Here is a 21,278-nt window from a genome sequence, read left to right as displayed (position 1 = left end):
GGGGTGATTCTGTCATGTCCCCCCAAGCCAGGGGACATTTGGCAATGTCTGGAGACATTTTTGCTTGTCACAACTGGGTGAAGGAAGTACTACTGGCATGTAGTGCATAGAGGCCAGGGGTACCGGTAATTATCCAATAATGCACAGGACAGCCCCCACAGCAAAGAATTATCCAGCTTAAATGGTGATAGGACCGTGGTGGAGAAAGCCTGTTACAGCGCTAGTGCACTCATTTAAACTGTCGTGTAGCATTGATGTTATATTTAATATTTTGATTCCCTCACTAAGTCATATGGTCTATATTCCATATTTCATTTTTTAATAAACAACACTACATTTAACACCCTTATACACATCTCTGAACGCACATGTGTGAGATTTTCTCCAGATGGGCAAAATCATATATACGGTGTAAGTAGAAAACTCTGGAGTCTATTGGATTCAATTCCCCCACTCCACCATTTACTTCTTGGGAGAGCTTGGGCAAGTTACTAATCTCAACTAGTTGACTTGTCTTCAAAATGGGGATAATAATACTTACATGAAAATAAACTAAGATATGCAAAATGCTTGGAACCATGCCTGTCACAAGGGAAGAATTTAGTATATGTTACCTTTTATTGTTACTCATAGTAGGGGTAGCAGCTGCAGCTGTATTTTCCTTCTTTTTACCATTATTATATAACCCTGAAATGAAATTACACATTTTCCACTCAACCAAATATAACAAATTGCCATTATTTATACTCCCCATGTTCTTGACTACATTTGATATTCACAGACTTTTAAATTTGAGGTTTCAAATACTATCTCTTTTTTATTTTAATTTGCACTTCCAAGATTACTATTTTCATATTTATCGGTCAATTGATTTTCTTTTTTTTAATTTTTTAATTAATTTTTAAATTAAAAAAGTACAAGAAAAAACACAAACATTCTTAACATATGATCATTCCATTCTACATATATAATCAGTAACTCACAATATCATCACATAGTTGCATATTCATCATCACGATCATTTCTTAGAACATTTGCATCAATTCAGAAAAAGAAATAAAAAGACAACAGAAAAAGAAGTAAAACGAAAACAGAGAAAAAAAATTATACATACCATACCCCTTACCCCTCCCTTTCATTGATCACTACTGTTTCAAACTAAATTTATTTTAACATTTGTTCCCCCTATTATTCATCTTTATTCCATATGTTCTACTTGTCTGTTCACAAGGTAGATAAAAGGAGAGCATCAGACACAAGGTTTCACAATCACACAGTCACATTGTGAAAGCTATATCATTATTCAATCATCCGCAAGAAACTTGGCTACTGGAACACAGCTCTACATTTTCAGGCAGTTCCCTATAGCCTCTCCATTACATCTTGACTAACAAGGTGATATCTACTTAATGCGTAAGAATAACCTCCAGGATAACCTCTCGACTCTGGTTGTAATCTCTCAGCCGTTGACACTTTGTCTGATTTCACTCTTTCCCCTTCTGGTGGAGGTTTCCTCAATCCCTTGATGCTGAGTCACAGCTCATTCTAGGATTTCTGTCCCATGTTGCCAGGAAGGTCCACACCCCTGGAAGTCATGTCCCACATAGACAGGGGGAGGGTGGTGAGTTTGCTTGTTGTGTTGGCTGGAGAGATAGGCCACATCTGAGCAACAAAAGAGGCTCTCTTGGGGGTGACTCTTAGGCCTAATTTTCAGTAGGCTTGACCTATCCTTTGTGGGGTTAAGTTTCATATGAAAAGCTTAACCCCACAAAGGATAGGGGGACTGGGGACTCAGCCTATAGCTTTGGTTGTCCACACTTCTTGTGAGAATATCAAGAATTCAACTTGGGGAGGTTGAATTTTCCCCCGTTCTCACCATTCGCTGAAGGGGACTTTGCAAATACTTTTCTACTCACTGATCAAATCACTCTGGGATTCATCGTGGCATCACTCTGGACAAACCAACAAAATCTCATGTCCTATCCAAGGTTCCATGTACTTATGTTGTTCAACCAAGCTATCTACATAAGTTATATTAGGACATGCACTAGTCAAAATATAAATTGTGTACCAAAGAAACATTTTTTGCTTTAGTCTCACACATAAGTTGAAATTTTAAAATATTACCACCTATTTTCAGCATGCTGCAGTAATGACATTTCTTTGTTCTTCCTCATGCAAAAACATTTTTAAAATTTGTACATTTAGTCATTATACACTCTAGGCATTCCTAGATTATACCATCTCAATCTTTATCGTCTTTCTTTCTGATTTCATTTATGCCCCCAGCCCTCCTCCCTCTATCATTCTCACATTCAACTTCATTCAGTGTTTTAACAGAATTGTATTACAGTTAGGTAGTATTGTGCTGTCCATTTCTGAGTTTTTATATTCAGTCCTGTTGCACAATCTGTATCCTTTCAGCTCCAATTACCCAATATCTTACCCTATTTCTATCTCCTGGTAGTCTCTGTTACCAACGAAATATTCCAAGTGTATTCACTAATGTCAGTTCATATCAGTGAGGCCATACAGTATTTGCCCTTTTGTTTTTGGCTAATCTCACGCAGCATAATGTCCTTAAGGTCCATCCATGTTGTTGCATACTTCACAATCAATCGGTTTTCTTGCTTTGTGAATTTCCAGTTCAAACCTAATCAATTTTTGTTTGTTTTATTAGGTAATTTTGTGAGAAAAAATTATGTTTATACAGTTAAAATATGAGTGTATACAATGCAAAGTTTCTTTTATTAGCAATTTTTGTTAGTTTTATTAGTAATTTTGTGAAAAAGCATATTTACATAGTTGAAAACCCACAAAATATATAAAAGTATATGCAATGAAAAGTCTCTTTTCCCCTCTAATCACCAGCCAGCCAGTTCATCTCTTTAGAGGAAATCAATGCTTTTAGATTCTTATTCCAGAAATAGTTCATATGCATGTTCCAGAAAATAAGCATAATTTTTTTACCCAAATAGTTAGCATAGTATATATATTGTTCTGCACCATTGTTGTTGCATGTGTTTTCACATAACAATGGATTTGGAGATATTTTCTATCTCTAAAGAACTTCCTCATTCTCTTTTATGTTTATTAAGTTATACAACTGTAATTTATTTAAACATTTCCCAACAATTAGATTGTTTCCAATCTTCTCCTAATACACACATTACCACAGTGTATGATCTTGTACAAAGTAATTTTATGTACATGTAAATTTTTCTGTAGGATAAATTCCTAGAGGTAGTATTGGGGGGATAGAGGGGATAGAGTATTTGTTACTTCTTTATGTATATTGTGATATTGACCTCCTTAGAAATTGTACCAATTTACACTAGCTCAGCAACATGAGACCTTTTTTGCCTAACATTGGTAATCATGTTATCAGATTCCTGGATTTTTGTCTGTTTGAAAGACAGAATATTGTATTCCAGTATGTTTTAATATGCAGTCTTTTCATTATGAGTGAGGCTGAGAATTTTTTCATATACTCAAAAGTCATCTGTCCTTCCTTTCCTGTGAACTTCCTATTCATATCCCTGGCCCATTTTTCTAGGAAACTGTTTATCTTATTGGTTTGTGGCAGCTCTTTTATTTCTTGAAGAAACTGATCCTTAATCTATCATGAATCTGATATAAATTGCTAATATTTTCCCACATTGTTATCTACCTTTTATATTAGTTGTGTTTTTTTATGGTTTTTGCCACACAGAAATTTTTTTTGTAGTTAAATTTATCAATCATCATGATTTCTGGATTTTGTGTCATATCTATAAAGACCCTTCCCTCTCTGAGTTTATAAAATAATTCTCCCATGGTTTCTCCTAGTGTTTTTTGTTTCCAGTTTTTACTTTTATATATTAGATATGTTTTAGATTTAACCAAGTTGAAGATATGGAGGATAAATCCAATTTTGTATTTTTTTCCTACCTTGTTGTCCCAGCATCACTCATTTAATCATTAACTTTCAGTGTGTACTCTAAATCTTTGTCGAATTTATATATGTGATGTGAGATATGGATTAAATACCCGCCACCCCCAATCGGGAAAGCCAATTGGCCAGGTGCCATGTATTGACTAATCCATCCTTTCCTGATTGTAATACCACCTCCATCATAAACCAAGTTACTGTGTAAGAACTGATCAGCTCTGGGCCCTCTTCAATTCCATTGATGTGGTTATCTAGTTTTGTGACAATTTCCCACTGACTTAATTATTATAGCTTTATAATAAATCCCGCTAGCTGATAGGTCAAACATCCTCCCCTTATTTTCTTTTTCATAGTTATCTTGGTTATTTGGGGACCTTTGCTCTTATATGAATTTTAGAATCAAGTTTAGAATCAATCTAACAAGTTTCACACATGTACCCAACAATAATCTTAATTAGATTCTAACTGGATTCAGGTTGGATTTATAAATTAATGGAGAATTATTATTGTTGCTACATTTATAGCTTCTTGTCCAAAACCTGTGTATCTTTTTTTTCATTCAGGGAATCTTTTATGTTTCTTTTTTCCCATGATTTGGGATTTTTTCCCAGGTTCTTTGGGATTTTTCTTTTCCTTTTTTGACAGCAGTAAAGATCTATTAGTATTATGTTTTCTAATTGTTTCTTTCTGCTCCCAAGGAGTATTGTTGATTTTTATTACAGTTCTTCATCCAGCAATCTTCTTATTTGCTTTAGTAGTCTGTGCCTTTAACTCTACTGCATTATCTATAAGAAAAATATATAATATTTGCAAATAGTAACAAATCCTTTACATTCCAATATATAAGCTCTTATTTCATTTTCTTATTGTGTTAGCTAGGACCTCTGGTACAAAGTTAAATAATTGCATTGCAGTGGCCATTATTATCTTGCTACTGAATTTAAGTTCTAAACATTCGCCATTAAGTGTGATTTGGGTGGCAGATTTTTGGTAGAAATCTTTAGCAAATTGATATCGTTCTTTTCATTTCCTAGTCTGCTGAGAGTTTTGAACATAAAGTATGTTGCCTTTTTTGGGCATCTCATATTGCGGTAGATTTCATCAATAAATTTTTTGTAACAATCTCATCTGAAGTCATTTTTCTGGTAGTTACTCAATTCAGAACTTAAACTCCTCTCTTCTCAATGGTTCTTCCATCCTTGCCTTCATTCCCAATCTGGAATCTGGACCCAGGAGGAGCTTAGGTTACATGGCGGGGCAGGGGAGGTGATCTCGGGACACTGAGCTGCCTCTACCCTTCAGTGCCTCTAACAAGTGTCTCACCCCTTTAGCCTTGGCAGCCCCCTCTGTATTTGTGCACCTGCTGCTTCGTGACTCATTGCCTGTTTCTTGTGCCTGATGCCTGCCTGGGAAACAGCTCTGCATCACTTCATCCTCTATAGCTAATTTTTATAAACTCTCTGTTCCAGTTGCCTTGAAAGTCAGAGCTCTTTGGAAACTAACACAATTCCACCTCTCTCTCAAGATCCCAACTCTTGAAATTGAAGGCATTTTGGTTTCATACTCCTGAGCCTGCTAAATAAGAGTATAAGATATCTGTGCAGTCCAGTGGATGGAGTGCCCAAGGATAACAATAATAAGTCTAGGAAAGCAAATTAAAACCTTTGGAACACCATGCATTCTCCCTTTTATTTCCCTCCATGTGAAGCTGTCAGTATTTGATGACGGTTGTTTGGAAATCTCTGGCGGTGTTCAAATAATGGGTTTTCTCCCTTCTCGCTGTTGACTTGCCCAACCTCCTTGAAATACCAACGTTCTTTTAAAAGATGTGATCATCGTTTCTGGAGATGACTGTTGTTATTAAGACCATGTAGAAGAAAGGGCATTTAATACGGAATGGGAAACCTGGATTGAATCTCAGTTCTGTTATTTGTTAGCTAATGAGGTAGAGCAATTTGTGGTGTCTCTAAGCTAGTATTGCAATGTGTAGGTCCCTTTAGCAGCACAGCAGCAGCAGCAGCACCTGGGAACTTGTTTAAAAGGTAATTTATCAAACCCCACCCTGGACCCATCGAAACAGAAAGCCTTTGCGGGGGGGTGCTGGGGGTGGGCGGGTAGTACTCAGCAGTCTTTTTTTAATGAGCCCTCTGGGTGATTCTGAAGCCTACTCAGTTTCCTTGTTTGTGAATGAAGACGATTTCTCATAGGTGAGAATTAAATGAGGTAATATATGTGAAAGAAAACCATAAACCAGGGTCATAATATTAAATGCCTTCAAGGGCCGGGCATGAGGTAATAGGGAGTGGTGGGGAAAATAGATGCCTTCTCTGCAGGCATACAAATTATCATTTTTTAAATCACCATGTCAGTCGAACAAAATCTGCCTAAAAGCTAAATTCTGCCTCCAGGGCCAGCAGTTTAGGACATGTATAAACCTTAAACATTATACAGATGTTAAGATGCATTCATTCAACCTCAAAGCAAACAAACAGAAAGGCCCAGAGGTATGACATTACTGAAAGTCTTTGGCTTCCACCAGTTGCTATAATCAGGGTAACCATATAATTAATCATTCCAACTTGACACTTTTGGGAATGAAAGGAGGTGTCGTTAACAATTATGCCGGGACAAAGATGAAGCCCAACTGTATCAGGGAAACCAGAACAGGTAATCTTCACTCTGGCCATCATCATAAAATCATCCACAATTCCTGTTTGACCTAAAATTAAAATTGAATAAAAATTAACGTGGTACTGCTTGGTGGGGACAGACACTGAGCGAGGGGGCCCAGGTGAAGATAAGAGAGGAGGAAAGGCTAAGTCACAAATGCGTTGAGCCACAGAAGGGAGTGTAGGTAATGAGGGTTAGTATGTTTCCTAGTCAGGGCAAAAGGCACACGGGAAGGCACCAAGAGGCTGAAAAAACACACAGACAGACCAAACAAATTCTGGGCAAACAAATTATGGGCATGCGTAACTACTCTCTTAAATACGAGAGTAATTAAGACATACAAGAAGATAAACAGCAACAAAGGAGAAACTGTTTCAGATCATTTGGGGAACGGAAAGTTCTACCAGGGTGGAGAATGTACAAAAACGGAGAACGATCTTCCAGAAAAGAAGTTCCTTGTTCCTCTCTTTGAAGTGGGAATCACCTCCCATGAGAGGGATAGGTGCTTCTCCCTGGTCACTGGAAATTCCCTCAGATGAGGGACTCTGTCGTCTCCGTTTCCAGAAAACTCTTCACAGTTAAGAGCCAAAGAACCTGAGGGAGAGAATCATCCCCTTCATCCCATTCCAAATGCTCTCCCAAAGTTGAGGTCTACAAGAGATGCCCCAAATATCACTGTGAACTAGCTATGACCTTTCTGGAAGCCTCACCCAGCTCTTCTTCTCTCTACTTGAGTCTAGAGGGAAGTTATCTTTGTGGACTTCAGAATGGACTTTGGTGCCCTGATCCTTCTAATCTCAGTTAACTGCCCTATATGCATAGCTTTAATTAGTCCAAGGTTCAAGCCAAATTGCCCCATTTTATAAGCCGTACATATATGTTCACAATATCCACTCATTTTCAAGAGGTAACAAGGTAGGGTTGTCTATCTGCCATCTCTCTCTCTTTAAAATTTTCTCTACATTCTAATTAATGTTTATTTTGTTCTATCATTTGTGTATTTGTGTCGCCCCTTTTCCTCCTTCCCTGAGCTTCTATCTAGTTGGTAGACTCTTTGACCTCCATTTCCTCTGTTTCCTTTTTTCTTCCTAGAACCAGCATCCATCTCCCATTTCCCCACCGCTCACAACTTCTGCCACAGGTGCATCACTTTGAATGAGGGCACATCAGACATTTTACTCAAGTGTCCCCTCTGCAACAGATCTCTGAGGGGGAACATGTTGAGGCACAACTGCTGTCGCTGAACCTGGTAGAGAAAATCAAAGCAATTAGTACCTCCGGGACGCAGGCAGGAATGGAAAAGCAGAGATGTCAGAGGCACCAGGAGAAGTTCCATTACTTCTGTGACCATGATGGGAAGTTTCTCTGTGTAGTGTGCCGTGAATCCAAGGAGCACATATCGCACAACACCAGCTTGATAGAAGAAGCTGCCCAGGACTATCAGGTAGGCCTTTGGGGTCCCTTCCCTATCTGCCTCATCAGGCCAGCAGTTCTGTAAGGAACGGGTTACTTTATCTTCTTCCTCTTGGTTGTACTCATCGACCCCACCCCTTGCGCTTGAGTAGGTGGTTCAGAATCAGGCACAGTGGACCCTCTGGTGGTTGAATAATTTCTGGAATAACATTTGGGTAGAAGGTCCGAGTTTGTGGAAATCAAAGTGTAATGGAGAATGGAAAAGGCATGGAATTTTAAGTCTGAAAGTTTGGGCTCAAGTCCAGGCTCCTATATGACCTTCAAGGAGTCACTTTACCTCTCTCAGCCTTTCAAATGGGGCAAGCCTCTTATGGCAGGACAAACAAAATACTTGTAAAATTCTTTGATGATCCCAAAGCACCATTTGAATATTAGTCATAATTATTCATGTATGAAAACAGTTCTCTCTTGTAGGTCACTTAGGTCCCAGATTTCTCCTTCCACCCTTCTGCCCCCTGCCCCAGCTTTCCACAACCTCGCCCATCCTCCTAAGGGGTTAGGAGGGTTCGTTTCATGCCACCCCGAGAACTCCCAGGCACAGTCTGCCGAAACGGCTTTCTCCCCACAGAGGCAGATTCAGTCAAAGATCGAGGGCTTGCAGCAAAAGAAAACAGCAATGGTACAAGTAAAGGCGAAAGGTCAACAGAAGATCGATACCTTCATGGTAAGGAAACACTCAGATGTGTGTCTCTCCTCCCCACGGTCCTTAAAAGTAGAAGAACCTCCCCCAGAGCTCCCAGAACCCCTTCTTACTCTGACCACCCAGAAAAAGACCCAGGGACAAAGAAAGTGGCCCAGAGTAGGGCAGTGCTGGAGGGCCAGCCTGGGAGGGCCAGAAGAAATCACAGCATCAAGGATGAGAATGTATTCATGTCCTTTCCTCCTCCACCACAGCATTTGGCTTATCCATCGGGCAGTACCTTCCATGACCCTCCTTGGCTTATGAGAGTAGGTGGGCCACTCGGGTTTCCCTACCTGGAGATAGGTGGGGTAGGGGAAATGGCATTAGAAATACTGGTTTTATGACCCAGTTCTGCCCCTCACAGGATACTGATTAACTATAGATCAATTCCCCAGTTAGAAAATGATGATATAATTCCACCCAAACTCTTTAGCTGGTTTCTGTGTGTGTTTAAGGAAAATTCTATGTAAAAGTAAATTATAAATTGAAAAGCTTTATGGAAATGTGAGAGTTTTAGACACTCAAGTTTTTGAAGGCACAAATGATTTAAAAAAAATAGTTTAGCTTAAAACTGAGCACAGTAAAAAAAAACAAAAAAAAAACTGAGCACAGTAAGTGCTTGAGAGAGAGAGAGATCTCCTCACCTTTCCTTTCTTCCATGTCTGCTGCTGCGCAATGTTTTGGGATGCTCAATAGAAACAATGAACCCGGAAAATTGAATTAAGGGGCTGGAAGGGGCTTGAGTCCACCCTCTCAACTTCTAAGTGTCGTTTTTCCTTACCCGCAGACCCAAGTGGGATGTGAGAAGCAACGGGTCATCACAGAATTCAAGCACTTGGAGAAGGTGTTAAAGCAGGAGAAGAAATTCCTCCTGTCACGGCTGGCCTGGCTGGAGCAGGAGGGAGCCAGGGGAAGGGACTTCTTCGCCATTTCCATGGGCGCCCAACTGAACTCTCTCAACCAGCTCGTGGATACCCTGAAAGCCAAGCAGGAAAAGCCACCCAGTGAGATGCTCTGGGTAAGAGTTCCCTGGGAGCAGAGGTGCAGAGACATCCACCAGCCCACCCCTTCCACAGGTCAGAGCACCAACCACCTGGCCAAACACCTGAGACAGCCCCACTTAGCCAGCCTCTAGCTCAGGGCTGTCCAAAGGGAATGTGAGCCCTGTATTTAATTTAGAAAGGTGCTGTGAGCCACGTGAAAAAGATAAGAAGCAAGTGAAATGAACTTTTAATGATATATGTTATTTAAACCATATAGTCAAAATATAATCATTTCAGCCTGTAGACAATATTTTCAAAGTATGAATGGGCTATTGCACATTCCCTTTTTCATAGTTAGTCTCTGAAATGTGCTGTGTATTTTACACTTCAGGGCATCTCAGCTTGGACGCAAAATTCTCCATGGCTAAAGTGAAAGGCAGTCCTACCAAACTGACAATTTTTCCAATTTTTTAGTGGAAAGAGTATCTTACACTCCTTCAGTTTTTAAATCTAAATTTCAATTAAAAATGGAATAAAATTCAATACAATTAAAATTTCATTCCCTTGTGGCACAAGCCACATTTCAAGCTCTCACATCTGAGAGTGTGGACCTAGACAAGTCTTAAAATAAGCTCAGATGGCTCCTCAATTCACCGCCCATTCCCACCAGCTCAAGAATCTATTTCTTTCTTTCCAGAAAGATCATACAAAACTGTTCAGTTCCTCCTCCTGGGCATCTCAGCCTGGTTCCCCAGGTTTACTCTCACAAAAAAAAATTCATCTTAAAAATCTCACTCCTTCCCTCCTCCCCGTTCAGGTTCTACTGAGGCTTAGCCATTTTCCACCCACTGGCATGGTAGATGCTTCCTGGATGAGAGAGAGGGAATAGGTGTAAGGCGTTCTTACTAACCTGCTCCCATCCCCCGCTCTCCCCACCCCTTTATGAGCAGGGTTTGAGCTCATAGCTCCCATGAATGCGCCAAGACTGAGACCGTGCTGTTTTCCTTTCTCTTCTAGGATATCAAAGTCGTCTTCTGCAGGTACAATGGGCCATCCCAAATACATTTTTCATACTGATTCATTCATATTTGATGCATATTCAAACACTCCTCCCATACAAATGCCCACACACTATAACTTTACATTCAAATACTTAGGCTGCAAGTGGAGGCTATCTAAGCTGAGTACATTAGCAAATGGGTTAATTATTAAAGAGAAGAGATGCTTTCTCTAGCTTTCTGCTTCTTTAGCATGGATCCTCCTATTCCCTAGCACCTCCTGCATGCCTACCTGACCCCTGGGGCCCCTCCTCCATTTCCCTGACCCTTTCCTCCTGCCCTTACATTCCCTTCTCTCCCCCTTTCTGTCTCTATCTTACATCTTCATTTCCCTATCTCCCTACACCCCACCTCATCTGACCCACCTCTCTAGCCCCGGTCTCCTGGCTCCCAGCTCATCACCCCGTGACATCCATCCACCCCCACAACCAGGACCGCAACCCAACATCATCCCCTAGTCATGGGTCCTCCTTCCCCCACAGCCCTTCCCCTGATCTCACCACCCAGCTCAGCTATGTCTTCCCAGGACTGATGGGTTTCAATTTCTCAACCCAACACCTGTACACTTGGATCTGGAGAAAAAACTCAGTGACGCAAAATCAAGACATACTGTCATCACAGATACCCTGAAGAGATTCAAAGGTAAGGAAGAGGCTGTTACCTCCTCAGTTCACTTACCTCTAGCGGATTCTGTCCCCGGTCATCCCAGGAAAGTTGAAGTTAGCTTCTACACAACAATAGCCATAAGGCCCTTCAACTGCCAGACTCTGTACTTGGCATCACCAGGCTTCCTGTCAGACTCTCATCATGTTACTTTAACCACAGTTACTCATCTGACTCCCTGCTCCTGTGAGAGCCATGCAAGGGACTCTGGATTTATGGTTCACGGTAGACTCCTTGGCTTGGCCAAGGCTTTCACGAAGTGGGTGTTCAGTGGACCTGAGAGAAGTCCTTCCCAGGAGCCCAGGTAGGGGCTGTGTGGCCTATGGAGAGGGCTTTTACTTGTCTAGTGCACACCTGAGCTCTATCTTCTTGCTGAGAAGAACAAATGGAATCAAAGTCAGTGACACTGGGGGGAAATTCCTCTCCCAGCCTTGCAGGGAAATAGATATCAGCCAGAACAGAAATGGATTTCTTGGAATTTAGATTTTGTCAGATACTTTTTCAAAAACTGTCCTAGATGGGCAACTAGGGAAAGGGTGCGGTAAGTGTAAGGATGGCCTGTATTGTGAAGGCAGTGTCAGATCTAGTATGGCTGGATGGAGTCTTCTTCTTACAGTTATTGCATGAGCTCCACGACCTGTCCCACTCCCCATGCAAAAACCTCCCAGACACCTACGGAGAGAAGGACCAGGGCACACCCCAAGGGTTCCACCCACCCAGCCGGGAATCTCTACCCACCAAGTGTACAAACAGGGAACAGCGTTTTCATTTCTGTTCTTAATTTTGTTTTAGTCTGTCTTTCCTCCAGCATCTGGGTTGTGTGTTTGGCTCTCCTACCACTGGGTGAAATCCATCTACTTCACAGTCACTTCAGTAGTTTATAATCTGGTTCCAGTTTAGAATTTCAGTGAAGGGACCCTCTACCCTTCCACACAGGCTAGAACTGGGGTGCTACAGTTAGAGCCACAGGGCAGCAGTTTGTGATGGGGATGAGCATGGACTGTTCCTCCTCCACATCCCCCTGCCCCTCGGATCCCCAACTCCCTACCTGGCCCTATTAAAGCCCAGGGGAACAGAGCAAGAGGAGATATTCTGCTTACACCCCTGCTCCAAACTCCACACTCCAAGTTCCCTGTTCTTAGGATCATCACTGCCTGCTGGGTAGCCCCAGGATGGGGGTGAGAGTGGCTGGACACACAAGGGCCTCACTGCATAGGCTTCAGCCGTCTCTGGCAATATTTCCTCAGCCCTGGCTCTGGGTTTGCGAGCCATTCATTAGGTGGTCACTGAGACTCTGCTGAGCCTCCCAGCAGCCCCTCACTGGGGACACTCCCCACGGCTGGGCTAGGACTCTCAGGGGAGTTTCCCACGCCTCTCTTCTGCCCAAATCCAGTCCATTTTGTGCACCCCTGTAGCTGCAGTACACTAGAGGGGCGCAGGTGCATAGGAAAAACGCCCCCATCTCAGGGTTCCGGCTGACAGCTCTTCACACAGTCCAGCACACCTTAGGAAATGCAGGCCAGGGGCAGACCATTGCCCCAAGGTTACGGGCTCATGCTCCCCCCTCACATAGGAGTCTCCTACCTCCTACCCAAATTTCTGACAAGCATACAATTCGGCAGGCCACCATGTCTGTGCAGGGAAAGAAGCGGGCACCAAGCTCGCTACTTCAGGAGCTCTGCTCCCATCCCCCACCCCTCTCTAGACCTCTTGTAGGAGAAAAAAGTCTGCCATCCAGACTTTAGGGGAATGGGGCCCCCTCTTATCACACTCTGCCCCTGGGTTGGTGGCACCACAGGAGGTTGCCTTCTGAAGCTGGTGGGTGAGGCACCAGAGCGCCTTTTGTCCTCAGCACGTCCTCCCTAGTTGTCAGATAGTGAGGAAGGAGCTAGATTTGTGCTGTCCAATTTGGTAGCTGCTGGCCAGCTGTGGCTGTTAAGCACTTGAAATGTGGCTAGTCCAAATTAAGATGTGCTGTAAGTGAAATGCGCACGTCAGATTTCACAAAGTTTAGTAAGAAAAAGTAAACTTTATCAGTAATTCCTGTACTACATGCTGAAATGATAATATTTTGGAAAATACTGGGTTAAATAAAATACATAGTTAAAACTAATTTCACCAGTTCCTTTTATTTATTATTTATTTATTGTGTGTGACTACTAGAAATTTGAAACTATATAAGCAGCTCACATTTGTGGCTCAGATCACATTTCTACTGGACAGGGATGGTCTAGGTAGCCACCTCAGGGAAGCACAAAGGGCATCTCTTTCCATTCTTTACCCCTCCTTGGTCTAAGAATCTGAGAGTTAAATCCAGCAATCCCTCCCCCAAGCATTTCAAATCAGTGTCTGGCTGTGTGGCACTAACTTCCTTGCTTAACCTCTCTGGACCTTCTCCAACTCATTCCATTCTCTCCCAACAGAAAACCTCCAGGCTGAGGGGAACAGAGATAAAAACAGATTCCTCAAAGGCATGAATGAAGGCTTCCTGAAGAGTTGTAAGTGGAGATGGACAGTTGTTCCTGTCATTTGGGGAAAGTGAAAAAAGGGAAGGGGAAGAATCTTCTCTCTGTGATTATATAAGACCAGATATGAGCAAATGCCCATTCCTCAGCCCATTGGGAAGAACAGGCATATGGATATAAGTTTTATTATTTTAAACTCAGATACTGCACAAAACAGTGACTAAAATCCCAAAATCAAAAGCATTAAAAAGTAATAGAGGGCGGGCCACGGTGACTCAGCAGGCAAGAATGCTTACCTGGAACGCCAGAGGACCCGGGGTTCGATTCCCGGTGCCTGCCCATGTATTAAAAAAAGTAATAGAAAATTATAAATTTATTTCTTCACTCCTCAGAGAAAGGGAGGAAAAGGTGGGACAAGGAAGAGGTAGAGGGAGTTGGGTCTATGAAGTACTAGCTGCCCACAGCCCACACCGGACTTCTGGCCCAACCCCTCTGGATGAGAGGTTAGGACAGCTCAGGGGGTGGAGTTTCTGGGTAATAACAGCTCGTGCCTAAGTCATCAGCATGGTCCTGTCACCCAAGATGGTAATACTAGAATCACCATTTCTTAAAGTCCACTTTGTGCCCAGCATCCCACATGCAATATTCAAAATCCCACAACTGTCCTCCAAATTGAATGCTATTATCTTCAATTTACAAGCGAGGTTCCTGTAACTCCAGGGAGGTAAAGTAAATTACCAGGTCTTGTGACTATTAAGGGGAAGAGACAGAATTAGTACTCATTCCTCCCAATAACAGACTCTCCATAACACATGCCAAAGCCAGAGAGCCCAGTCTGGGGATTCTCTCCGCCAGCAGTTCTCCACTGGAGGAGCTATTGGCATTTGAAGGGAAGGTCTTTCTTTGCTGTGCTCTGTGACTTGTGCCCTGTTGAATGTTTAGCATCTCAGATCCCTGGAGGCACTAAAGGCCAGTAGAGACCCCCTTCCTGCTGTCACCAAGACAATCCGAAAGGTTGCCACGCCCCTGTGAGGTCGAGGTGGGGTCAGTCCGCTCTGACTGCAGTTCTTTGTCGATGATGGCAGAGTGTTTGTTTTTCTTTTCAAATTGGAAGCTTCTGGTTATCCAGACCAAAAATAATTTTCTTCCCCCCCAATTCCTAGGGTCCCTGTTAGAGAATAAAAATCCTAAAAGGAACAAAACCTCGGAGGCCAACTCACACTCTCCAGGTAGGAGCCTTGCCTTCTGACACTGGAGGCTTCCTGTGCCGTAGTGAGGGAATTCCTATGAAAGCACAGCATGGAAATGCACTGAACTGACACCTCAGGGGAAGGGGGCCAGCTAGACTACTAAAAAGAACTTTTCTAATAGGAAAGATCATCCTCCTTGATCAGAATTAGGTGAGAATGAAGGATTTCTTCTCAGTTCCAGTCTGGGAAACAGTAGGAGAAGGGATTTAGAGAGACTGGGAGGGAGTGAAGGGGGCCTGGAGAATGTACGGTCTGAAGACTTCAGGAGCCAGAGATGCATGGACAGATGCCAGACGTAGCTCATCTATCTCCTTTATTCTTTCACACACCTCCCCCAAGAAGTAACACCTCCCCTAATTAACTTGCCCTTAACTTGTTCACGTGAACTTTCTTGAGTCTAACCTTTATCCCTCCTGCTGTATCTAGAGCTCAGCAGCGCTTTCTGGCATTTTGTGTGTCTGTGGGGGGGTGTCCTTGCTGCCCGGCTCCCACTGACCTCTCTGGTCTTCTTTACTGCTTCCTCAAAGGCGATGACGGTCCTCAAGCGATGCTGCGAAATTCCGTCGCCTCAACTTCAAACAATCCCCAATTCCGGGCCTCCTTCATTACGAGGAACACCCCTCTAGCACTGCTTCTGGCACGAAACAGGGCCTCTTACGCTGAGGCCTCCCAAAGCCCAGGCAGTTCTGAGAGCTCGGAGAGCATTCGCGCCGCCGTGCAGAGGGAAGACCTCAAGCTGCCTCTGAGTGAGTGGCTGGGAGCGATCAGGGGGTCCCTGCGGGAGTGGCACGCGGGGCAGAGGCCCGCTACTGAGTGCGGGGAGGGGGGCGAGGGTTGTGTCGGTAAAGACCCGATGAAGGGATGGGAGTGTCCTTGAGCAAAATGGGCGGCGGGGGGGGGAGACAACTCTGCAACTCTGGCCCCTAGCGCGGCCTCCACGGTTGGCTTTTCCCTATCGCTTTGGCTGTGGTGCCCCCTGGTGGATAAAAGAAACCCCTATTGTTTTCTTTTCTGCAGTCCATCATTTATAACAAAACAAAAAACATGTTTCCTGAGTCACAGCTCAGCCGGTCGTAGGGTCCAGTCGTCGGGTCCAGAGATGTGCCTGGGTCACAATTCACCTGACCACTCTCCCTTTCTCACATTTGCAAATCCTTCCTCTCTCTCAACCACCCACATCCTGCAAGAGAGATTAGCTGCTAAATCAGGATGGACTGAATGAGGTCCTCATTCACAAGTGTTTTAGCGGAGATTGGAATCGCCACGACCCAAGCCACTGTAGAGGGTGAATGGGGGCTCTTCTAACCCTGATAAACTGTGAGTCAACGTACAATCCCAATAAAAGTATGTGTGGAGGCAGGGTTGACTCTTTCTCCTTCTGTACTCCAACGCCCCACCCATTCTGCCTTTAAGGGACCCCCTTAGAAAATCACTCGAACTCAGAAAGTCTGAGCCTCAACATCTCTTACGGTAGACCCTAATTTTATTTTAGTTTTGGGAATCAGCGACCACAGGAAACAGGGAAGGATGAGTAGATGGTCTCAGCCTTAGCTACTGAAATGCCCCCCTCCACCAGAAGGAAGCTATACTCCCTACCCCCACACAAGGCAACACATGGTGAAATTTAGGGATTAATTTCAAGGAGGAGAGGGAGGGACCTAGGACTTTTCTGAGGACAGCCTGAGAGTTGTGTCTGGGAAGAGAAAGCTTCCGGCTGCATTCTGGGGGAGCTGAGGCAGGGGACTGGACGATTTGACCCGGGGCTGTCCCTTTTTCTCCTCATCTTCCTCAGCCCCTGTGACCCTGGACGTAGCCTCGGCCCACCCGGACCTTATTCTTTCCCAAGATCAGAAGACAGTGACGCTGAATTTGAGCAATTCGGACGACTCGAAACAGGTTACCGACCCCGAGCGCTTCTACCCGTTCCGCTGCGTGCAGGGCTTGCCCGGCCTCTCCTCTGGCCGCCAAGCCTGGGAGGCGGAGATCCAAGGGCCGGGGGGCGGGGCCTGCGTGGTGGGCGTGGTCTCGGAGCACTCGACCCGGCGCGGCTTCCTCCTCATGGAGCCCATGTCGGGCTTCTGGGTGCTGCGCATCGCTGGCCGCGAGTGCCAGGCGCTCACCGACGGCGGCAGCCGGGAGGAGCTTCACATCCGTCCGAGCAGAGTGCGTGTCTGCGTGGATCACGAGCGTGGGGAGGTTCGCTTCTACGACGCCACCACGAGCAACCACATCTATACCTTCCACGCCTCTTTCCCAGGGCATATCTTCCCCTTTTTCCGGCTCCTGTTTGCCAGCACCCAGATCACCCTGCGCGGCTAGAAAGCTCCATTGCCTTCCTCTCCTCCTCCCCACCACCCTTACTTTGGGATGTGCTGAAGCTGGTAAGGTTGAGAGTAGGTTTCCTGAAAGCGTTATTAGGAACGGCACACCACTGGGGATCCCTGGGACAGGTTTGATGCTCTGCCGCCAGGCCCGCCTTCTCCCTCACTTTCTACCCGTTTTGCAGTAGCATACAGCGGTACGAGGGAAGGAGGAATACCTCTATATATTATAAAAGATGATTTCCAGAATATATTGTTAAGTGAAAAAAGCAAGGGGTAGAACAGTGCATATGGTATGTTTTATTTTACCTGAGAAAAGAGGAATACAAATACACGTATATCTTTAAATAGAAGTGGAAGAATAAACCAAAAACTAAAAGTTACATAGGGGGGACTTTGGAATGAAAGAAAAGATTAGAGTTTCTCTTATAAATGTGGTATAAAAGAAGATAAAAACAATAATCTTAAATTTGAATTGGAGAATCAATATGAATTCATGATGTCTTTTTCCTCTTAAGAAAAAAAAGTATTTCTCCGTGAATTCTACTCACAAAGAAGACCAGATGCCAAAAGTACTCCCTACACCCAGATTATGGTCTCTAAATACCATTCCCCACTAAAAGAAAAATGTGTCTTTGAAGAATTGGCTAATTCTAGATCTGGAAGAGGAACTGTACAAGTTGAGTCTGAAACATCTTATCACACTAGCTTGTGAGAAAGCTATTAAAGATCACTGGGGTCATGTCAAAATGACCCAGGAACCAATGTGAAAGGTCAAAGATGGAATACTTTTAGTATTGATAACGTTAATAATTGCAATTGATTAAAACATCAATTATGTTTTTTATTTCCATCAGCTCATTATGATAACTAAAAAATAATCTCATTGGTTATTTTTGGAGAATGCTAGAGAACCTACTCAGCTTTCTGAAAGAAAGACTCAGGCATGTTTCCTGCCATTCTTATACAAACATATCTCAGGATAGCCAAATGGTTAAGGGAAAATTCATTTTTACAAACCCCTGCTAATAAATGAAGGGGTGATAAAGTAGCACTCTTTTATAATATCTAGTGAAATAATGGACTAGGCAATAACTATCAGTAGTTGCTAAAAATAAGTGGAAACTGATGAAAAATCATATAATGAAGAGATCAGGCTGACAACATCCTGAACCCACTGATCCATCCTAATATCATAAAAAGAAAGACAACCCAACGTTATATACCTCCTGATGTGATACAAAAAGAAATGACAGCCTATCCAATACTTGCCAAAAATATTGAGCCTGAATCCTGTCAGGGCTCTAGATCTCTCATGAATGCTTTTAACAACACTATGGAGTTGCAGTCAGCAAACCCCATTTGAGAAAATTTGCAGCACAATGAATTAGTTTTATTTATCTAATAAGTTGTCAGAAATAAAGGAGGAAAGGGAGACTTATATATTTAGAGATGTAAAGGATATCTCAGCCAAAGACAATGGTGAACTAGTTTAAATCCTGATTTGAATAAATTGTGATTTAATATTGAAAAACATGAAGCAGAGAAATTTGAACAGTGACTGTATACTTGATTATATTTTTAAATAGTATTTTCCAGGTGTGATAATTGCACTTTTGTTCTGTTAGAGAACTTGTGGGTTTACAGAAGTGGTTTGATTTTTAAAAATCCTTTTGATGCTGAAGTTTTTAACAGTTAAATGGTATGATGTCTGGGATTTGCTTAAAAATAACCTAGCGGGGGACTGTGAATGGTAATTGGAAGTGACTGTAATAGATATGAAGATCTCTTTGGAGTGATGAAAATTTTCTGAGAGTTGATGGTGGTGATGTTTGCACAACTCTGTGAGTATGCCAAAAACCACTGAACTGTATATTTTAAAAGAATGAACTGTAGGGTATTTGGACTATATCTCAATAAAACTGTTATCTTAAAAAAGACAAGCCACAGAGTGACAAAGGACTTATATTTAGAATGTATATAAAACTCCTAGATCAATAATGAAAAAGGAAGACAACCAAATACAATAAATGGATAGAAAGATTGAAAAGTTACTTCATAAAAGATGAAATCCAGTTGGCTAACAAACATGAAACAATGATCAATTCCATTAGTTATCAGGGAATGCAAATTAAACCCACAATGAGAGAGCAATGCACACACATAAGAATGGTTGAAAGTAAAGATTCTAAAAATATCCAAGTGTTAGTGAAGGATAAGGAGCAGTTGAAACTCTCATACATCGCTGGTAGGAATGCAAATTGGTGCAGCTCTTAGGAAAACTGACACTATTGACTAAGATGGAATATACACATATTTTTTTACCCAGCAATTACTTTACTAGAAATGTTCCCAAGAAGTGTATATATATATATATATGCACATACACACACACAAAACTTGATCATGTATGTTGCCATGTGAAGGATTAAAGATTCAGAGAAGGACTGCTCCTGTGTCCCCGCTGATCCCTAAAAAATAAAAGGGGTGAGGGGCTTGGCAAACCAGAGTCAGCAGGTTGGCAAGATCACAGAGAGCAGGACCCAGAATTTGCACCTTAGTTCAAGATGACAGCAAGCTGTGGCCGGGCAGGGGAGGAGCGGGAGCCCGAGGCCGGATAGGGACAGGAGCGGCACGTGGACCTCTGGGCTGCCTGGGTGTCCCGACCCAAGTGAGCCCACACCCGAGCGCGGATTCCAGGAGCGCTCTGTCAGCCCTGGCCCGACTCCCCCTTCCAGTTTCCCCGGTCGCCCACGAGGCAATTGCATAAGTAGGTAGGAAACCCACACGTGGATCCCCCACCTGCCGGCCACAGAGAAGACTGCGGGCTGGGGACCCGCAGCCCAGACCGGAAGCAAACCCCCTGCTCACTTTCATTCAGAATTCCACCTCCCAACCTTCAAAGGAGGGGGGCAAAGCCCATATTCCCTATTTCTCTGTCACTGAGTCACATGACCTTGTGTTTCCTTTATGTGTTGGCAGATTTCGTTTCCTGACTAGAAAGGGACATCTGTCTGGACTGCCTTATGTTGTTTTCTTATTTCCCCTTCCTTCCCCTCACTCCTGACACCTAGACAGCCGGTGGAATGGGATAGTAGCTTAATAAGTATTTACTAAATTAAAATCATCCCTAATTCCTCTTTCCAGAGAAAGCCTGATGTCTTGGGAATCCCACTCAGTTTTTGTGGACCAGCTCTGGGTCACCTCCTCCTGGAAGCCTTCCCTAGGCAGGGTTGCTGGCACTTCCTATGGGAAGTGTATACACTGCCAAAGTCATTGCAGCCAGCTCCAGTCACGGCCCTGATCTCAGTAGACTGTGAACTCCTTAAGGGCAGAAGCAGTGCCTTATTCATCTTGGTTTCATTCTCCCACCCTCCTTGCCGGGTACAGTGTCTGGTTCACAGTTAATGAATGAAGAGATACTACATGACAAGGTTTAGATTTGGAGAGATCTTTCAACCTGGGCATGAGCCTTGACTTGTGACCAGCAACTTCTTGGGCTCCGGGGTAGGAGAAGACTGTTTAACCTTTCAGAAGTTGACATACCTGACGTTTGTCCTGGCCACTCATTCAGTGTTGAGGCTGGGAAATCAAGTGGGTAGCGAGGCCAAGAGCCTAAGGTTCCCATTCCCTAGCCCAGGGTGACCCCAGGAATGCCTCCTTTGAGGATCAGGAATCTCCAAGCTCCCAAAGCGTGTTCCCACAGACACTTTGAGACCCTTATGTCATCTTGTCCTCCTCCCCAGATCTGCTCCCACTGCCCTGTTCTCTACTCATTTGTC

The 21,278-nt window shown here is 43.4% G+C and overlaps 1 protein-coding gene and 1 long non-coding RNA gene across 4 annotated transcripts in view; one reads left to right on the top strand and one right to left on the bottom strand.

Annotated features, from left to right (window-relative positions):
- TRIM31 (tripartite motif containing 31) overlaps window positions 1–19,855 on the top strand; it is a 31,557-nt gene extending 11,702 nt beyond the window's left edge. For 2 of the 3 annotated variants that reach the window (XM_077161176.1, XM_077161177.1), the window contains exons 4-12: window positions 7,694–8,045; window positions 8,643–8,738; window positions 9,544–9,774; window positions 10,757–10,779; window positions 11,324–11,439; window positions 13,884–13,958; window positions 15,089–15,154; window positions 15,703–15,921; window positions 16,968–19,855. In XM_077161176.1, the coding sequence (XP_077017291.1) occupies window positions 7,896–8,045; window positions 8,643–8,738; window positions 9,544–9,774; window positions 10,757–10,779; window positions 11,324–11,439; window positions 13,884–13,958; window positions 15,089–15,154; window positions 15,703–15,921; window positions 16,968–17,494 (1,503 nt within the window). In that variant the 5' untranslated portion in view covers window positions 7,694–7,895 and the 3' untranslated portion in view covers window positions 17,495–19,855. Of the gene's footprint in view, window positions 1–6,554; window positions 7,517–7,693; window positions 8,046–8,642; window positions 8,739–9,543; window positions 9,775–10,756; window positions 10,780–11,323; window positions 11,440–13,883; window positions 13,959–15,088; window positions 15,155–15,702; window positions 15,922–16,967 lie in introns of those variants that run through there. The other variant, XM_077161178.1, reaches the window with a different exon arrangement.
- Window positions 2,772–17,119, bottom strand: LOC143684316 (uncharacterized). Its single transcript, XR_013175982.1, has 3 exons — window positions 15,672–17,119; window positions 9,538–9,732; window positions 2,772–6,650 (listed from the first exon to the last, which is right to left on the bottom strand). It is a non-coding gene; the product is annotated as an uncharacterized LOC143684316 (long non-coding RNA).
- Window positions 19,856–21,278: the final 1,423 nt, after the last annotated feature.

This window comes from Tamandua tetradactyla, chromosome 5 (assembly GCF_023851605.1).
Source record: "Tamandua tetradactyla isolate mTamTet1 chromosome 5, mTamTet1.pri, whole genome shotgun sequence".
In the NCBI taxonomy this organism is placed as follows: domain Eukaryota; kingdom Metazoa; phylum Chordata; class Mammalia; order Pilosa; family Myrmecophagidae; genus Tamandua; species Tamandua tetradactyla.
The sequence above is the reverse complement of the archived record's forward strand: the minus strand, read 5'-3'. Positions and strand labels throughout refer to the sequence as shown.